This window comes from Chelonia mydas, chromosome 4 (assembly GCF_015237465.2).
Source record: "Chelonia mydas isolate rCheMyd1 chromosome 4, rCheMyd1.pri.v2, whole genome shotgun sequence".
NCBI lineage: Eukaryota > Metazoa > Chordata > Testudines > Cheloniidae > Chelonia > Chelonia mydas.
Genome location: NC_057852.1, coordinates 95,466,041 through 95,484,970, shown reverse-complemented (window position 1 = coordinate 95,484,970; position 18,930 = coordinate 95,466,041). Strand labels below are relative to the sequence as shown.

The window sequence follows — 18,930 nt, the reverse complement described above, 5'->3', positions numbered from 1 at the left end:
GGTGAAATCTAATTATAGAACAAACCATCAATTTGGGTGTCTGCCCTGTTTTCTAATAGTTTGCCCTGAGGTGGGCACACATGGTCATGAGCCACGCCAGACAGCGAGACGGGGCATCAACATGGGCTTGTTTGCTATAAATCAGAAGAGTGTCTGATGTTGTGAGGAACAGCAGGCAAGACTTAACTCACTCATTGTGTGTATCTAATGTCTTTCTACTACATTGGGAGAAAGGGCTTATTTAAGTCTCTCTTTAATTTCTTCTCAATGCATCAGGCTCTTAATTCTCTTCATACATCAGCAGGGCTGTTAGGCTTAGGGCAGAAGGCCCTGTCCTTGTCCCAGGACATCAAAGCAGTCATGTTGTAGTTCAGAAAGTCTTAATTATGCTACCAAATACAATTTTTTTAGAAACCTTTCAGGAGAGGTAAATCTACATACCAGGAATGATAAGAGAGCTGTTAGCTACTACTTATACCTAAGCTGTTTAGAAAAAAATCAAATGGACTATTTAGGGTCTTTGGAGATTAAATGGATAATATTATGCATCTGTTCACGTTATGAAGTATCTGATGTTTCCATGCCTGACCCTCATCACCTCAGCTGTCAGTTACTTAAGGGGGTAGAAGTTTTTATTATATGTATCTATGATAAGACAGCATCTGAAATCTTTAGGGCTGCTATGAAGAGTTTGGTTCACAGCCTCACAAATCCCTATTCTCTGAACACAGCATCAACAGGAGATGTTTGTTTTGGGAGGGCAGTACTTCTATCACTGTTTTAAATAGCAGGACTTCCCAGTCCATTTCTTCAGGTAGATTACTGTTACCTCATCTCCTACAGTGGGGCTCTATGAAAGCAATATGAAGGAGAAATGGAGATTAAATATTTATAGTAACTCTTGTTCTTTGTGTGACCTTCAGAAAGCTACAATTACCCTCTCTTTCTCCTGCTTTATGCTTGAAAGCCCAGCTGCAAAGAAGCCTTTTGGAGGTCGACAGGAACAGAGAAACTTATTTATACCCTTGCTGTATAGAAAGTTTGGCTTGAGGAAAATATACACTCCACGAGGGCTGCTCCACAGGAATAAAGTTTCTGTATTTTTTTCTCTTGGGAAGATTGTCTTCACAATAACCCCACGCTATTTAGCCTGGGGCATGTTAAGTTCAATGGTCATGGGATCATTTCAATGATTAGTATAAATATGACAATCTAACATACAAATACTGAGCAGAAGTAATTCTTAAAAACACTTTTAAATGGGCTTAATGGGACTAGCATCCTAGGGTCTGTCCCAACCCTTTTTTCCAGAATACATATTTTTTGCCCACATTGTCTCCGCTGCTTTACAAAGTTTTCCTGATTCTCTTCCTCAGATGGAAGATGATGGGGGTTCTTTTTTATGATTGGAATTTTTCCTTTTAATTTCCTAGTCTCTCTTTCTCTGTTGAAATTGCAATGGAAGGCAGACCTCTCTTTTTGTCTCCAATTACACCCTCCAGACAGTAACATTGTGCCATGGCTATACATATTTTTAGAATGTTTAGTATGAGGTAGATTCTGCTCTATTAACAATACACTAAATTACAGTTACATAAAATTGGAACTCTAAGCAAATAATTTATAAAATAAAGACTTACAATTACAGTAGCATATTTTAATTCACTGAACAGTTGTTTTTCAAACCACGTGCTCTTGATTAACAAACACTGCAAGATACTATGTATTATGGCTATTTCTAACTTCTGCACACATGATCTCTTTAACTTCAGACTCTGATATTGATTACAGAGTTTATTTTTCACCTCAATTTCCATTTTTGTTCTTGATACAAGAAGCACAAAACTGATTCTCTAAGTTTGCAATGAGAGTTTTTAAAGATAATTTAGTGAAACTGTCAACTACTTTTAAGCATTCTAAAAGAGTTTTTAAAAATACCTTCCCTTTGTGGAGATTTTCCAGTTTTTTGCAGGGGCTTTTAAACTGTTGTACTCCAAAAAGTGATTTTGTACAAATAATATCACAGGGTTCCATATTTATTTCTCAAGTACTTCCAAATCAAATAGGGAAGTATCCAATACAAAAGAAGATTTTCAAATCTCAGGTTAACTATGCAGAAGATGGCAGTTAGAAGAATCAACCTGTGTTTTTTCCTGCTGCTGCACCAACACCAGTGATAAATATTATACAACTGAAGCTTAGCTGATCATTTTGGTATTGATGTGTGAGGCAGAATTGAATACAGCATGCTTTTCCATATTCAGACTCCGCAGTGATAACAGGAGTGTGACAGGGTGGACTAGACCCAGAGGCCTGCTGCTAGAGGGCTCAGGATCCTGCCACACCCATCCCAGGAAAGGAGCAGTAGAGAGGTCCTCCAAGCGGGCTACAGTGACTGCAGGGGAAGCAGTCAAGGAGAAAGGCTGCAGGGAACAGCCAGTCAGCACCCAGCAGGCCCATATAAAAGGAGCTGCAGGGTCAGAGTGAGTTCAGTCTGCAGCAGAGAAGGACATAGCAACTGAGGGTACCATGACAGGCCCTGTTGGACTGTTTTAGAAGACTGAGCCCAGGGAGGGCTGCAGGATATTGGGGACATTTTGGATTGTGTGCCCCAGAAGGGGTTTGTTTGTTTCGCACATGGACAGAGCATGCCTTGGCCAGAGGGTTGGGTCACCAACGACGAGCGCAGCGGCCGACAGGGGGCACCAGGAGCAGGGGAAATTGAGAAAAAACTGCAGGCATGCACACACTTGGCTAGGAGGCACGACCAAGAGCTGAGTGCACCCCATTACAAGGAGTAAAACCTGTTTGTATCAACAAATTAAGTAGAATTACTGAAACAATCAACCACAGCCCATTAATGACATGCAGCATTGTCATGTGAGCTCTTTGAGAGAGATGGCTTTTGAACCCAAAGAAAGAGAATCTGTTTGCATTTTTTTTAAAAAGTAATTTTCTACCTTTGCGGAGATAACCTTGAAATTCTAAACTAAAATAAACCAATCAGTAGGATTGAAAGGACCAAAAAAACCCTGGTCTCCACTTCAGAATTAGGAGGCCAGTAGTATCTTCAGGTCCTCTCACATCCCAAATTTTATGTAAAATGAGTAAATTAAGTTTGGGATGTAGCCTAATGAACCATTTTGCTAACTCTGCCCAAATTCCTTAGGTTGGTCCTACGTATATTGGTGTGAAAATGGAAGACAGCAATCAGAGGGTTTTTGGTTGTTTTTTTTTGCGCCTGTTGGCTAACAATTGTTTCACATGTCTGCACAAAAATGTTAAGGCCAGCTTTGCTTGTTGAAATAATGTAGCTTTCCCGGAAGGCTGGAACTGAGCCCGTTGCTGCTCAGCAGAGGCAGTCACTATGCAGCAGGTGCATCCACCATTGCTCTGACAGCTGATGCAAGGGCAACTCCCCTCTTGTTTTCTTCACCAGTAAGATCACATGGGAAATGAAGGATGTAGCCCTCACAGCCCCTTGTAAGCAGTGCAAGGAAGGGAAGAGCTGGGGCCAAACTCCTGCTGCACTGAGAGCCAGTGTTCTGCAACCACTGTAGCCCGCTTCTTTCCTTCCCAGTCACTGTGTGCCGACTCATCCCACAGAAGTTGAAAATCCACTACTGGCTTGACCAAGCATACTAGCCAGTGGAGACTGCTTGATACACCTGATCTCTTCAAGCCACCCAGATAAAACCACAGGCAGTAGTGGAACATATTTTACATATTTTTGAAGTAGTACATTTTTAAGAGAGTAACTTATTAAAACACTGGCAGCATAACACTGACATAGAGCTAAAGTTTTATAAACTACCTCTAAATTTGAGCACACAGTTTGATTAACACTATCTACTTTTGAAAAAATGACTTATGTAGTCAGATCAGGCAGATGTACAACTGGCCAGTTTTCACATATGAAGTCAGATTCTATGTGAATATCTGTTTGAAAATTTGGCTCCCTGGGAGAAAACACAAAGAATATAGTGGTGCTATGGAGTCACTTTTTTGAATATAACTCCACCAAAAGCAAATGTCAGTTTGGAACATGCCTGCATATTGAAAAGTGTTTGTGCAATTAGTACAGCAGAACTCACTACTCATTCTGAGTACAATCTACAGGACTATGTATCTTCAACAAAAGGTCTTTGTGGAGGGAGAAAAGACCTCATACAATCTGCCTCTTTCCCTTAAGTCATATCTCCTGTGCATTCTTCTACCTGGACTGTAGCTTTTTTCCAAAATGATAACTCTTAATGTTTTTCATAAGATTCATTGCCACCAAATCTGAAATTCGATAGGGTTTTATTTTCTAAATGAAAGCATTTTCAATTTTAGTTATCTTAGAAATAAAAGAATCAACACCAATGACAAAACCACAGTGTATGTATTCTTGCAAGTTTAAAAATATCTAAGCATTTATTTGAGATTTTGACCTATTTTCTTTGGAGGAATTACATATTGTAGGTTCTTATTTTAAGATTTTTTTACACCTTGACTGTCAGTAGTATGGAGACTAATTTTAAACAGATCACTAGATTGTGACATTTATATTCAGTTATGTAGCGATATACCACTGTACAGTTTGTCTTGTTCATTTTTGTTCTTTTATCTGATGTACGTGTAATTTGACAATTCAGACATTTAAAATGAATTAGCTGGAATTCAAGAAGAATTTTTTTGGGCAATATTTTAAAAGGTCATGTATTATGCTAGCAAAGAAATTAGTTTGTTAATAAAATGAAAATGACCATTCATATTTAAAATATAATTGTTCAAATTCTGTTCTCACTTGCACTGGTGTAAATCAGAAGCAACTCTATAAGTTAATGGATTCATATTGTAAATCCTATTACAAGAGAATTAGGCTACTACTAGAAGTTACTCATTTCAAATATACACATCTTGTTTGAAATCTCTTACAAGCATATACTAGTTTGTAAACTTCACAATCGCCTATACAAATTGAAATCTTCTGAAGCACCTAATCTGGAGTACTGTGTCCAGTTTTGGGCCCCACATTACAAGAAGGATGTGGAAAAATTGGGAAGCGTCCAGCAGAGGGCACAAAAATGATTAGGGGACTGGAACACATGACTTATGAGGAGAGGCTGAGGGAACTGGGATTGTTTAGTCTGGGGAAGAGAAGAATGAGGGGGGATTTGATAGCTGCTTTCAACTACCTGAAAGGGGGTTCCAAAGAGGATGGATCTAGACTGTTCTCAGTGGTACAGATGACAGAACAAGAAGTAATGGTCTCAAGTTGCAGTGCGGGAGGTTTAGGTTGGATATTAGGAAAAACTTTTTCACTAGGAGGGTGGTGAAACACTGGAATGCATTACCTAGGGAGGTGGTGGAATCTCCTTCCTTAGAAGTTTTTAAGGTCAGGCTTGACAAAACCCTGGCTGGGATGATTTAGTTGGGGATTGGTCCTGCTTTGAGCAGGGGGTTGGATTAGATGACCTCCTGAGGTCCCTTCCAACCCTGATATTCTATGATTCTAAACAAGCGTAGGTAGTTAAGAAATATTTTTAGTTTTCTGTTTGATGTCATGAATTCTTATGAGGCACATATAACTCGGGACACAGGCCTTGGAATGTAAATAGGGACTATATCTTTAGTTGATTTTAAAAAAGTAAAATATATGTGCTTTTTACAGTTATACATATTTGGTCACTAATTTGGATCCTGAACAGTTTTTCAGAAAATGTTTTAGTTTGGCAGTTGACAAAAGGTGAGAAGTATGCCACTGCTGATAATTAAAAAAAAAAAACCCCAACACTTAAAAACCCTTTTATGCTCTGGGTGATCATGGATATCTTTCATCCTGACATCAGTGTGGACCATGCTTGCATGCTCATAAGTGCTTTTGGTGGAGTTATAGTCGGAAAAGTGACTCCATAGCACCTCTGTAGTCATCATGTTTTCTCATAGGGAGCCAAATTTTCAAACACACTTTCACACAGAAGCTGAATTTGTATGTGAAAACTGTGCAGTTGTATATCTGCCAGACTTGACTGCATAAGTCAGGATCTTTTAGCTTCATTGTAACACCTGACACATCCAGGGGGGTACCATGCCCAACAACCTCTTCTCCCTCACTCCAAATGGGGAATACAAGCAACAGATTGAATGTTCTCAGTGGGACAATTGTGAAAATATGCAGAGCGTTGAGCTTCTTCTCCAAAGAAGCCAGCACCAGCTGCAACCAAGGAGATGCAGGAGTAAATCAGAGCCTTGCAGGCTGTGATTGCACCTTCGTTGGTCAGGTGGCCTAGTGGCTAGATCGTTGGTCAGAAGTGTTGGAGGGGGACCTGGATCCTCCCAAGGGCCCTGTGTGGTTTAACCCCTAAACAGGGGTTGATAGGTCTGCCTCTCTGCCGGGGGTGTGTGTGGGGGGGGTGGGTGGTTCAAGACCCGTTCCCCTGGGTGATTTCCTATTAAAGTCTCTTTAATCTGAGGCATGGCCCCGCTATTTCAATTACCCCACCGTTGGGGTTTAGCTGCGGGCTCTCCTTGACAGGGGAAGGCTTACTTGCCTCCAGTAGCTGCGTTGGCTGGCAAGTCACTGAATCGACCCTTCAGGTATGCAAACAGAGACCTCCTGCCTCCTCGCCAATCAGCCCTCAACTGAGCCAGGCTCCCTTCTTTTCTCCCCCCCTCCAGGCCTGGCATTGGCTGTAGGTATAGTGGGGTGGGGCTCGCTGAGCCCACAGGTTTTCTTTAATCCCTGCTGTACCAGGTGACAGTTTTTCTGCTCCTTCACACTCCCCCCACATCATGATCCGATGTGGGGGTCTGCCTATCCTCCCCCAACTGCTCTTCACCATCCCATGAAATGAAGTCAGCATTCAGATTGGCTCTCCCAGCTTGGTGCTGAATGTGGAAGGAGAAGGGGTGGAGGGAGAGATACCACCTCATAATTCGGGGATTTGTATCCTTCGTGGTATGTAGCCAGTGGAGAAGGACATGGTCAGTGACTAGTGTGAAGGGTGCACCCAGAAGGTAATAACAGAGTGAGTCCAGAGCCATTTTACTGCTAAGGCTTCTTCCTCAATCACAAAGTAGGCCTTCTGCCTCAGGAACAGCTTCCAGCTAATGTATAAGATGGGGTGTTTTATCCCAGGAGGTAACAAACAGTCCCTAGCCCCATATTCGAGGTGTCCGTCTGTAAAAAAAAACCCCTTGGTGAAGTTGGGGCTAAAAAAGATGGGTTCTCAACAAAGCTGGGCTTTCAGGGTTTAGAAATCCTCACAGGCTCTGGTCCACTGGATCCTTTTGGGGCTCTCACTCTTGAGTAGATCGGTAAGAGGGGCCACAATGGATGAGAACCCTGGAATAAAGTGGCAGTAGTACCTGGCCAGACCTAGAAACCGGTGTACTTGTTTCTTCGAGGAAGGTGAGGAGCACATCTGGAGGGTCTGGAACCTGCTAATCCAGGGTTGGACTGTGCCCTTTCCCAAGGTGTACCAGAGATAGGTGGTCTCATCCTTACCAAGGTGACATTTAGTGGGATTCGCTGTCAGGCCAACCTCTTTGAGGGACTGTAGCACCGCAGTCACATGTTCCAAGGGGCTCTGCCTGTCGCGATTATAGATCTCCACATCATCTAGGTACATAGCTGTATACTGGCTCTGGGGGTGAAGGACTTGGTTCATTAGTCACTGAAATGTGTCTGGGGCCCCATGCAAGCTGAAGGGCATGGTCTGGAATTAAAAGAGCCTGAAGCGGGGTGGAGAAAGCGGTCTTTTCCCTGGACTTATGTGTGAGGGGGATCTGCCAATATTCCTTTTTTAAGTCCAGAGTTGTCATGTATTTCACCTTTCCTAGCCAGTTGAACAGCTCATCAACGCCAGGCATTGGATACGTGTTGAATTTTGATACTGCATTGACCTTGTGAAAGTCGATGCAAAATCGAGTTGTTCCACTGGATTTAGGGACCAGTACCATGGGACTTTTCCAGTCACCGAAAGACTTTTCAATCACCCCCAAAGCTAGCATTGAGTGGAGTTCCTGTTTCATGCCGAGGGCTTTCCCTGACCTTAATTCCCGGTTCTGTCTGAATCTGACGGGTCATCAGGTGAGAATGCCCTGGCTGGGTAGAGAACATGGTAGAGAAGGCAGTGATCAGCTGTTGTGCCTGATCTCTCTGCTCAGGGGTAAGGTTGTCCCCAAACTTGCCCACACCTGGAATTGAGACCTCTGAAACCTGAGGGCCTAGTTCTAGCTCTGGTGGGTAGGGAGCTACTAATAAGATTTCCTGGGCTTTCCGTGGTTTAAAAAGGTTCACATGGTAGATTTGTCGTATCTTATGCTTGTTGGGTTGCCTGATTTTGTGGTTTACCTATCCCATGCATCGGATCACCTCATAGGCCCCCTGCCAATGGGCTAGGAGCTTCGACTCCAAACTGGGCAATAACAACAGTACCTGATCACCAGGCTGAAACTCTCGGAGGTGTGCTCGTTTATTGTAGGCAGCTTCTTGTGTGTCTTGGGCATGTAAGAGGTTCTCCCTGGCAAACAAACCTAAAGTCTCAAGTTTCTTCCACAGGTCTAAGACATACTGCACTATGTTGTTGGCACGAGATGGCTGTTCTTCCCTCATCTCCCAAAGTAGGTATAAAATCCCTTGGGGTTGCCTCCCATATAAAAGCTCCAATGGTGAGAAACCAGTGGAAGACTGGGGAACTTTTTGAACTGTGAATAGAAGAGGAGGGAGTAGCTGTCTCAATGTTGGACACCCATCAGGACGAACCTTTGGGGCATCGTTTTTAGGGTTCTGTTAAAGCGCTCTACCAGACTGTCCATTTGGAGGTGGTATATGGATGTTTATAGAGTCTGGATTTTTAGCAAATGGCAGAGTTGTTTCATCATCGGAGACATAAAATTTGTTCCTTGATCTATGAAGATCTCCTGTCGCACCCTGTCTCAAGCAAAGATACTCATGAGCGAAGATACTCAAGCTCCGTAGCCACTATTTTGGCTTTCATGGAGTGTAACGGCACAGCTACCAGGTACCGGGATGCATAGTCTACTACAACGAGAATGAACCCGTGTCCAGCCGCACTCTTCTCCAGAGGGCTGACTATGTCGACACCAATTCATTCAAAAAGGTACCCTTATAAGCGGGAGAGGAATCAATGTGGCTTTCTCAGCTGGCCGAGGTGTGGTGAGCTGGCATTCTGTGCAGCAGGCACAGAAATCCTCCATGTTTCTGTAGACCCCGAGCCAAAAGAACTGAGCCAGAACCCGGGCTAGCATCTTTTCTCTTCCCAGGTGCCCAGCAGTGGGTATGGCATGGGCGAGTCGCATGACCTTCTTCCGCTTGAGGCGCGGCACCAAGAGCTGATGTCACACCTCCTCGGTCTGCTGGTCTTTCTGTAAGTGGTATAGATGGTCACCCTGAATCTTAAAGTCTGGGAACCATCCCATTTGATGGGGTTCAATGGTTTCCCCATTTACCGCTGCCACCTGGGCGTATGCTCAGCTCAGTGTGTTGTCAGCCCGTTACTCTCCCACAAAGTCAGAGAGGCAAGTCAGAATCTCCAACTCAAGTAGCGGGGAGAATTTCTCACCTGGCTGTGATGGGGGCTAGACTGGCTGGGTTGGTGCTGAAGACTGAGATGTCTCCTCACCAGGATCTGCAACCTTTCCCACACCTGCAAGGGTCATGCCTTCTGACCGGCCTGTGGCTGGAGGAAGGGTGCCCCGCCATCAGAAGGGGGTCCCACCAGCTCAGTTAACAACTCCCCAGAATAGCTCCCATCTCTGCCTAGAATAACTGGGTAGGCGAGCGTTGTGGCCAGACCAACCATCAGGGACTCCTCCCGTCTCCCCAGTGTCAACGTCACTTCCATGCGGGGTAGGCCCTAATGTCCTCATGCACACACTGTAGCATAATGGTGCCCTGTGTTAGTAAACCACTGTACTTCGTACAAGGGTCTGGGCACACCCCAAATCTACCAGCCCCACTACCTCTCTCCCATTTACCTGTATTAGGATGGTCAATTTAGTTGGGTTGCCTTGATGCACTTGGGTCTGCAGGGTCCAGATCTTCCCAAAAACTGCATTCCATATAAGGACAGTCTCTGGACCAGTGCCCAGAATAGCCACATGTGAAACACTGGTCTGGATCTTGGGTGGTGCGGGTGGTTCCCTGTTGGGGCATCTGGGTGGTCTCTTCCTGATGGGCCTCCCCGAGTTCCGGGATGAGCTCGGCCCACTTCTGAACCTCCAGTGGGCCAGTGGTTCCTCAACCTGGGATTTGAGCAAATGGTTCTGGGCCTCTGGTTCTGGGAACTTCCAGATATTTTGGTCCTTGGGGCTCTGGTAAGGTGGGCTCTGGTAAGGGGGTAGCATGTCTATGCCACTCAAGGGACTGGGGTCTACAGGTGGCTCCATCCCTTGGTGGTACGGAGCTCTTGGTCCCAACCGACCCCTGGGGTGGGGTTGGGGGGGTTGTCATCACGGAGAACTTGGAAGCTAGGTAATTCTCAGTGAGCTGGATGGCGTCCATCATGGTCTCTGGACGGTGCCGCAACACCCACTCTCTTCCCCAGGAAGAAAGATCTGGACAAACTGTTTTAGCAGGACCAGTTCAGCAACCTGCGCTCCGACTTCACTTCTGGCTTGAGCCATCTCCAGAATGTGTTCCGCAGCTTCTGGGCGGCCAGGTGGAGTCGAGCTCACGGCAGGTACCGTTCCCCCCAGAAGTGCTGATGGAATGTCTTCTCTGAAATGTCTAAGGCATTGAGGATCGCGGCCTTAACCTGGGCATACTCCTTGGCAGCAGCAGGGTCAAAAGCATAATACGTGTTCTGTGTTATCTTGGTTAAGCACGGGGCCAGCACTGCCGCCCATTGGTCTCGGGGTCACTGGGCTACCACAGCTACCCACTCAAAAGTTTCAAAGAAAGCCTCAGGATCATCATCAGACCCCAACTTGGTAAACCTGATGGGGCGGGGTTAGTTGGCTCTGCTGGAGCACTGGGTCACAGTATGGAGGCCACCTCCTGGACCAGCTGCTGCTGCTGGACTTGCCAATTCACAAATTAACTGCTGTTGCTGCTGCTGCGTGGCCATCTGCTGCAGGAGTTGCTGCTGTTGCTGTTGAGTGTTTTGCTCAGCCATCCATTTCAGCAGCTGTTCCATCTCCATTCAAAAGCTTTTCTTTTGTTTGTTTTTATTTAAATTCCTTTCAGCAGGGACCAAGCTGCTGCCCGCATTCTCCATCTCTTGTGATTGCGCCTTTGGTGGCCAGGTGGCCTAGTGGCTAGATTGCTGATTAGAGCAGGTGGAGGGGGACCCGCACCCTCTCCAGGGTCCTGTGTGGTTCAACCCCTAAACAGGGGTTGATGGGTCTGCCTCTCTGCCAGGAGGGGGAGGGTTCAAGACCCATTTCTGTGGGTGACTTCCTATTAAAGTCTCTTTAATGTGGGGCAAGGCCCCGCTAGTTCAATTACCCCACAGTAAGCAAGCTCCTCTTGGCAGGGAAAGGCTTACTTGCCTCCAGTGGCTGCGTTGACTGGTAGGTCACTGATCCGTCCCTTCAGGTAGGCAAACAGAGAGCACCTGCCTCCTCGCCAGTCAGCCCCCAACTGAGCCAGGCTCCCTTCTTTTCTCCCCCTACCAGGCCTGGCATTGGCTGCAGGTATATTGGGGCGAGGCTAGCTGAGTCCACAGGTTTTCTTTAACCCCTGCTGTGCCAGGCGGCAGTTTCCGTGCTCCTTCACACTTACGGGACTCAGAGGAGTCCTCAATTCTGCAGCACCAGGGCCAGCAACACATGGGAAAATAACAAGAATAACCGGTCGGAGGAGCCTTCACAGTCTCTTGACATAGCATTTACTCAAGTCTCAAACATGGACTCTGAATTTTTTATCTTCTAATTTCCTGGCTTTTTCACTGGGTGTTGGGTGTCTTGTGTATTTCATCCAGCCCCTATACACTACCACTAAAACCCTCAGTTACTAATCGTGCTCCCTGTTATGCTTCTCACTCTCCTCTCCTTTCTGTTTACTAACTCCCTCTCCCTCCGTTTCGCTCTGCCTTTACCCAATTCATCTCTCATACTCCTATAATCCCTTCCTCTCCTCAGATTCAACTTCAAGTGATCTGAACATAACTATATGGTGAATTAATCTTAATACTTTTGGGGTTTTCCCTTTAAGTCTTTCAGGGGCAAAGGTAACTTTCATACAAAAGAGATTTCTTTCCATTCTTTAGTTTTAATTTTACTCAGGGATCCCTTAAAGGGAGACAATAGTTCTATTCCTTACCCCGCTCAGCCCCAGGAGATGTTCCCACTTAATGTCATAATCTTTCCTTATCTAAAGATTCTCTTCTGGCATTTATGAAATATGGTACATTGTTTAGAAATCTAAAGGGCAAAAAATAGCTCATAGGGATCAAAACCTTTTTGGGTGGTTTCTTATGAGTTAACACAACATTTTTATCTCTCCTACATTTTACCACATTGTTAGAAAGGTTGCATGCAATAAATCTGAGCTCTAGAAAATGGTAACTGACACTATTATTACACATGGATTTCAAAGTACATATCTGGCACAGGTCAGTGGATCTGCATCTGATTATAACAGGGGTAAATTTGGCCCAATCACTTACTCAAGTTTAAGAGATTAAAATGATAAAGTTGGTAAATCAAATTCTTACTGTTGACAGTTCAATATTTACTTAGTCATTTGAGTTTTTTTAACAATAATGTTTGAAGCATACCATACACAGGCACTAATTAGTGCTTTACCAAATATTTAATATTCCATATAAAAACAGACATGAATTAGCTCTAGCTGTTCAGCAGCACTATGGCACAATATTTTATTATGCAGCATTCTTGATGCATAATAAACAGAAAATTATTTTGGCTAACTGACCAAAACCAAGAAAATAAAATAATTTTTTCGATAAAACAAGAAAAGGAATTAAACTATTAGTTTTAATAGTTTCTAATAGAGTTTGCTACATTAGACTAAAATCAAATAGATGCTAAAGTTGCTTCTCTCCCAAAGGAAAAATATTTTACAGATATCTGGATATTTTAAGTAAAATAAAACAACATTTTAATGGGGCTTATAATCATTCTTTTTCATGTTGAAGGATCTGCAGATTTTACTTACATCAAGAGACCCTTCATTGATAACAATGAGTCCCATGTTCTTTTTCAAAAGTTTGCACGAGTGACCTGTTAAAAAATGTTACAAATAACTGTTCCACCATATAACATTTATAATTTAACCAAATATTTCTTCTTTAAACTAAAGATGAAATTTTGAAAAACATTCAATGTTGGCCTAACTCTGACCTACTGAGAACAATGGTAAAATGTCTAACATGATAGCATAGTCATTTTGCTAAGATTATAATAGTTAGTATGTAATTGTGCACAAACGTTTATAAATCCCATAACTTTCATGTACAAAAACCAATAGGAGTATGCAATTCAGGTGCTTGTATGCATAAATAGCCATGCTGGGTGTGTGCAAACACCTAAGGTGTGTATGCAGATAGGATATTTGTGTTTGTATGTTTGACACATGCTAATGTATTGTACACAACTGTGTGTGCTTAAGACAAAGTCTCGCCTATTCTTTACAGTATTTATCACAAAAAAAGAAAGGCAACTTTTTGGAATACAAAATGTAAAAATAATTCCAACCAGCAATATTTGGCCTGATAATATTTTCATCCTGTTCTTATGATGTTATCACTTGAACAGAACCATATTTTCACTAGATAAACGATTCTTACAGGATTTATGAAAATTCCCAATAAAACAGCCATAAGATATATGTGACATCGCGCATTCATATTAGTATTGACTTGGCATTCTACTATGATAACCTTTTTGGAACAAGGAATGGAAATAGACTATCTAGAACACTTTAAGAAAAATAACAATCATGTAACAATACTAGAAATACCAAGCTTGCTGACTCAGTGACAAACTGGTTTTGTTTTTGTTCTCTTTGGGTATGAGCTGGCAAACATCTATGCACATGTGTAAGTTTACTCCCACAAGTAGTTCCATTAATATCGGTGAGCCTATATGCCTGAGTAAAGTGTTTGGAAGATGAGGCCCACTGTAGTGATGCCTCCAGAACTCCTCCATATGAGGATGCCCCATGTGAGCCAAACCATAAGAATATATATCTACTTTGAAATGCTTTAAAAAAAAAAAAAACCCTGTGACTTCCACCTGTACTTCTTTATTTTCTTATAGAGTTGGAAGGAAAATGTGAACTTTTTTTCTATTTATCTTTTTGGTGTGAGTTCAATAAAATACTTTGCAGGAGTTCTGCGGTTTGAGGCTGGTCACACTTTGCAGCAGCATCTCCCAAATCAAACCTCAGAAAGAAATAGTTTAAAAATGTTAGGAACTTCCAGGACCAAAGTTTTGTTAAGATGGATTTGACTATAGATAAGTATCAATTATTTATGGAGCAAACCAATAAAATCCTTCAGAAACTACTTTTTAAGTGAACAAGCAGAGTAAAGCCAGAAAATTCAAAATTAACGTTGTACTATGAAATACATTGGTCTTAAGCTTTTTTCTCAAAATACTGCATAATCAGCTAGCACGTAAATCCTGGAGTGTCACATGATAATATTACCTCTACAATATACCCCGCTTGTCAGAAAGCATTTTTGCTCTAATTCCTTGGATGGCTTTTCTCACTAGATTTTAAAAAAAGATCTAACTACACCTCAGAATCAAATACAATACCAATGTTAATCGCAGTCTCTTGTTTGTCCCCAGTAAGAATCCAAATTTTGATGTCTGCTTTCATTAGAGTTTCTATGGTTTCAGGCACTTTGTCTTGCAGCTTGTCTTCAATGGCTGTAGCTCCAAGCAGTTGAAGATTCTGTGAAAACATAGAATTAAAGACATAATTAAAGGACTTCAAATTGAAGTTACCTACTGAAATTTCCAATTTTTTCCACAACCTGTATTTTTAACATTTACTTTTCTGGTCTCTTCACACACACATCTCTTAAACTGTACTGATCACCTTGGTTTAAAGAACAAGGATTTTCCAGACTATGTTGATGAGTCTTGAGAGTTTCCCTTTTCAGTCTTTACAGGCTAGATCATTTAGTCTGATCTATATAACATGGACCATAGAATTTCAGCATGTACTGAGCCGAATAAATTGTGCCTGACTAAAATATATCTTTCAGAAAGGTTTTCAGTCTTGATCTTAAGACTTCTAGAGATGGAGAATCCACCACTTCCTTTAGTAGTTTGTTCCGATGGTTAATCACCCTCACTGTTAAACTGTGCTTTATTTCTAATTTGAATTTGTCTGGCTTTAACTTCCAACCACTGGGGCTTGTTATGCTTTTCTGTATTAGGCTGGCTCATATCTTCTCAAGTTAAGGTACTTCATAATCATTTCATCTCTCAGTCTTATTGTTTTGATAAACTAAACAGATTGAGGTCTTTAAATCTCTCATTGTAAGGCATTTCCTCCCAGCCCTTAAATAATTGTTGTGGTGCTTCTCTGCACCTTCTCCAATATTTTAAATATCCTTTTAAAGCTGTGGACACCGGAACTAGGTGCAGTATTTCAGTATTGGTCTCATCAATGCCATGTGTAAGAATAAAATTGTTTCCCCATGCTTCCCTATTTCTACATGCAAGGATTGCATTAGACTTTGTTGCCACAGCTTTGAACTGGGAGCTCATGTTCTGTTTGTGCTCTGTGACCCTTATATCCTTTTCAGAGTCACTGCTTCCCAAGGTACAGTCCCCCATTCTATATGTATGGCCTGCATTCTTTGTTCCTAAATGTACGATAATGAATTTGTCTATTTTAAAATGCATTTTGTTTGAATGGGCCCATTTTACCAAGCAATCCAGGTCACTGTGGGTGACTACTCTGCCCTCATTATTTACCATTCTGCCAATCTTTGTGTTATCCACAGATGTTATAGACAGGGATTTAATTTGCTTCTAGACCATTGAAAAAATATTGAATAATGTTGAGCCTAGAACTTAACACTTGTGGAACCCTTGGTTGACTTCTTGAGATCTGTCAACTAGCCAGTTCCTAATCCATTTAATGTGTGCTTGTATATTGCTAATTTTTTTTTGAACAAAGTTGTCCAGTACTAAATCAAATGCCTAACATAAGTCTAAATATATTATATCTATGAAGTTACCTGTATCCACCAAACTTGCAATCTCATAAAAACATGAAATTAGATTTGTTTGACAAGACACATTTTCAAGAAACCCATGTTGATTGGGATTAATTATATTCCCATCCTTTAATTTTTTACTGGTTGAATACTGTATCAGCTTTCTATTATTTTGCACGTGATTGATGTCAAGCTAACTGGCCTATAATTCCCTGGGTAATCTAGTTAGCTCTTTAGAATATTGGCAGTCTTTTGGAATTTCCCCAGTATTCCAAGATTTATTAAAAATTGACATCAACAGGCCAGTGATCTCCTCAGATAACTCTCTTAGGACTTTGGGATGTATGCTCTCCAGGACTGCTGATTTTAAAATGTTTATCCCCAGTAGCTGTTTAGATATTGCTCTTCTAGCACCAGATCCTAAGTGATTTGTCAAAGGCCACAGAAGGTATGAATATAAAAGAAGAGATTAGTACTAAGAAGTTTCTGGTTCTTACTACTGTCCTCCAACCCCACTTTCTTTTAATATTTCCAAGTGCAACTGTCCTATTTGAGCCCAGTCAATGCTGAGTAGAAGGCACGGAACAGTAAGAGAGATGGAGACAATTTGTAGAGGTGCTAAACACCCTCAATTCCCACGGTTTAGAATTCCCCAGTTAGAATTATGGGTCCTCACCGCCTCTGAAAATCGGGTCCTTTGTCTTCTTGTTAATAAATTCTGGAAACTCTATTGACAACAACTATTTAAGAAAATGTTTATATTCTGCCTTTTGTTGCTTTAACTTGTTCCTTTAAATTTATTTTTTATTAAACCCCTTAACATTAAATCTTGCTGTATTCATTAAATTTTCACTTTGGTTTTGTGCTTGGTGACCTCGGTAGTACTCTATTGTTCCCTTAATCTGAAAATTTATTAGTAGCTAAAAAACACTCTCCCTGCAAAACATACTCTTTACACATACATAATGTATTATTACAAAATGATTGAATGCATTTTCATCAGACTTTGAAAGAACAGCTGCTTTGGGGAACAGACCAAGCATGAAAAATTTATATTTAAACATTGTGACTGAAAATGGGGTTTTAGCACTGCAATACCATCTCAAACTAACTATAGTATTGCTATTTCTTTTATTCAAATGTATAAAACAAACCATCCTATGCTCTAGGTTTCTATGGAAAAGGTCTACGCAATGCTACAATACAGTTTAGAAACCTAGTAATATATAACTGATAGAATATGGATGTTTCTAGAAAAAAAATAATTCTTTTAGCCTTAGTATAATTTATTTTAAGATTAAGCTCTTGAACAATAACCACAGTTTCAACTCCACTGTGAACACTAATGACAGGATTTGAACTCTCTATGTGTTTCTGTACACATGGTTTGAACAATTACACTAGATTTAATTCAATTATTAACATTACTTTACATAAGGACTACACTAAAGGCAATGACATAATCTATGCTGAATCTTGACAAAATCCCTATGATAAAATAGTTCCAATTTTGGGAATTTCAGCAAAAACAATTCATGGAAATATTTTTAGCACCTGAAGCATGACAGCTGGTGTATCATAACATTATTTTAAAAAAGAGAGATTACTTACTAGTAATCCTGGTTTTCTGAAAATGGTTCCTGTGCATATTCCCACTTGTGGGTTATAATGCCTCTGGCGTCAAGCTAACAAATTTTTCTAGTGAGCACTGATAGCTGGGGCTGCTCCTCCTTCACCCTCACAGAGGATTCCATGTGTATAAAACCACCCTTTAGCTCCTTCCCTAACTTCAGAATGGTCTTCCTGAAATTTTAAAGCAGCGGGGCGAGGAGTGTGAGTATGCAGAGGAAACACAAACACTTACTAGTAAAAAGAAAAGGAGTACTTGTGGCACCTTAGAGACTAACCAATTTATTTGAGCATAAGCTTTCGTGAGCTACAGCTCACTTCATCGGATGCATACTGTGGAAAAGTACTGAAGATCTTTTTATACACACAAACCATGAAAAAATGGGTGTTTACCACTACAAAAGATTTTCTCTCCCCCCACAGTATGAATCCGATGAAGTGAGCTGTAGCTCACGAAAGCTTATGCTCAAATAAATTGGTTAGTCTCTAAGGTGCCACAAGTACTCCTTTTCTTTTTGCGAATACAGACTAACATGGCTGTTACTCTGAAACTTACTAGTAAGTAACCCCTCTATTTTTATTTTCCTTTATAGTGACCTCAGCATAGTCTTTTTTGTGAGAGAGAGAGAAGCAATCAGTACAAGCCGTTAAGAAGAAATTCTAGGTGAAAAGGACTGCAAAACTTCCACAACAGGCATAAGCACTAGATTACATTGTAAGGGACCACAATTTCAGTCTCCCACATCAGACCATAGTAACCACACTGAGAAACCACACTGAGGAATAATTATTTTTAAGTAAATACATATACAACTTTAGGCAAGAGCTTTGAAAACTCTACAGAAAACAAAAGGCCTGAAAGGGATGCAGTCTTCAGACTAGTTGAATAATTTTTTACATATGCAGGTGCATGAGCACCTGGCAAGTCTTAATAAGGTTATAAAAGATACTTGGGGAAATGCATACAGAACGCTGGTCTGTTTGACATGACAACAGAGATGACGTGAGACCGGAAACAATGATTTTAGGACACTGACTAACCAAATATACCATATGGACTAGTTTATAGAAGATTGGCCATTTTGCCTGTATCTCACTAAGTCCAGGCAGTAGTTATGGATGCGACAAATTCTCTTATGTGTAC

The 18,930-nt window shown here is 41.6% G+C and overlaps 1 protein-coding gene across 9 annotated transcripts in view; it reads right to left on the bottom strand.

Annotated features, from left to right (window-relative positions):
- ATP8A1 (ATPase phospholipid transporting 8A1) overlaps window positions 1–18,930 on the bottom strand; it is a 252,619-nt gene that overhangs the window by 90,721 nt on the left and 142,968 nt on the right. For all 9 annotated transcript variants that reach the window (XM_027831495.3, XM_043544446.1, XM_043544443.1 and 6 more), the window contains 2 exons: window positions 14,740–14,878; window positions 13,133–13,197 (listed from right to left, as the gene is read on the bottom strand). In XM_027831495.3, the coding sequence (XP_027687296.2) occupies window positions 13,133–13,197; window positions 14,740–14,878 (204 nt within the window). The remainder of the gene's footprint in view (window positions 1–13,132; window positions 13,198–14,739; window positions 14,879–18,930) is intronic.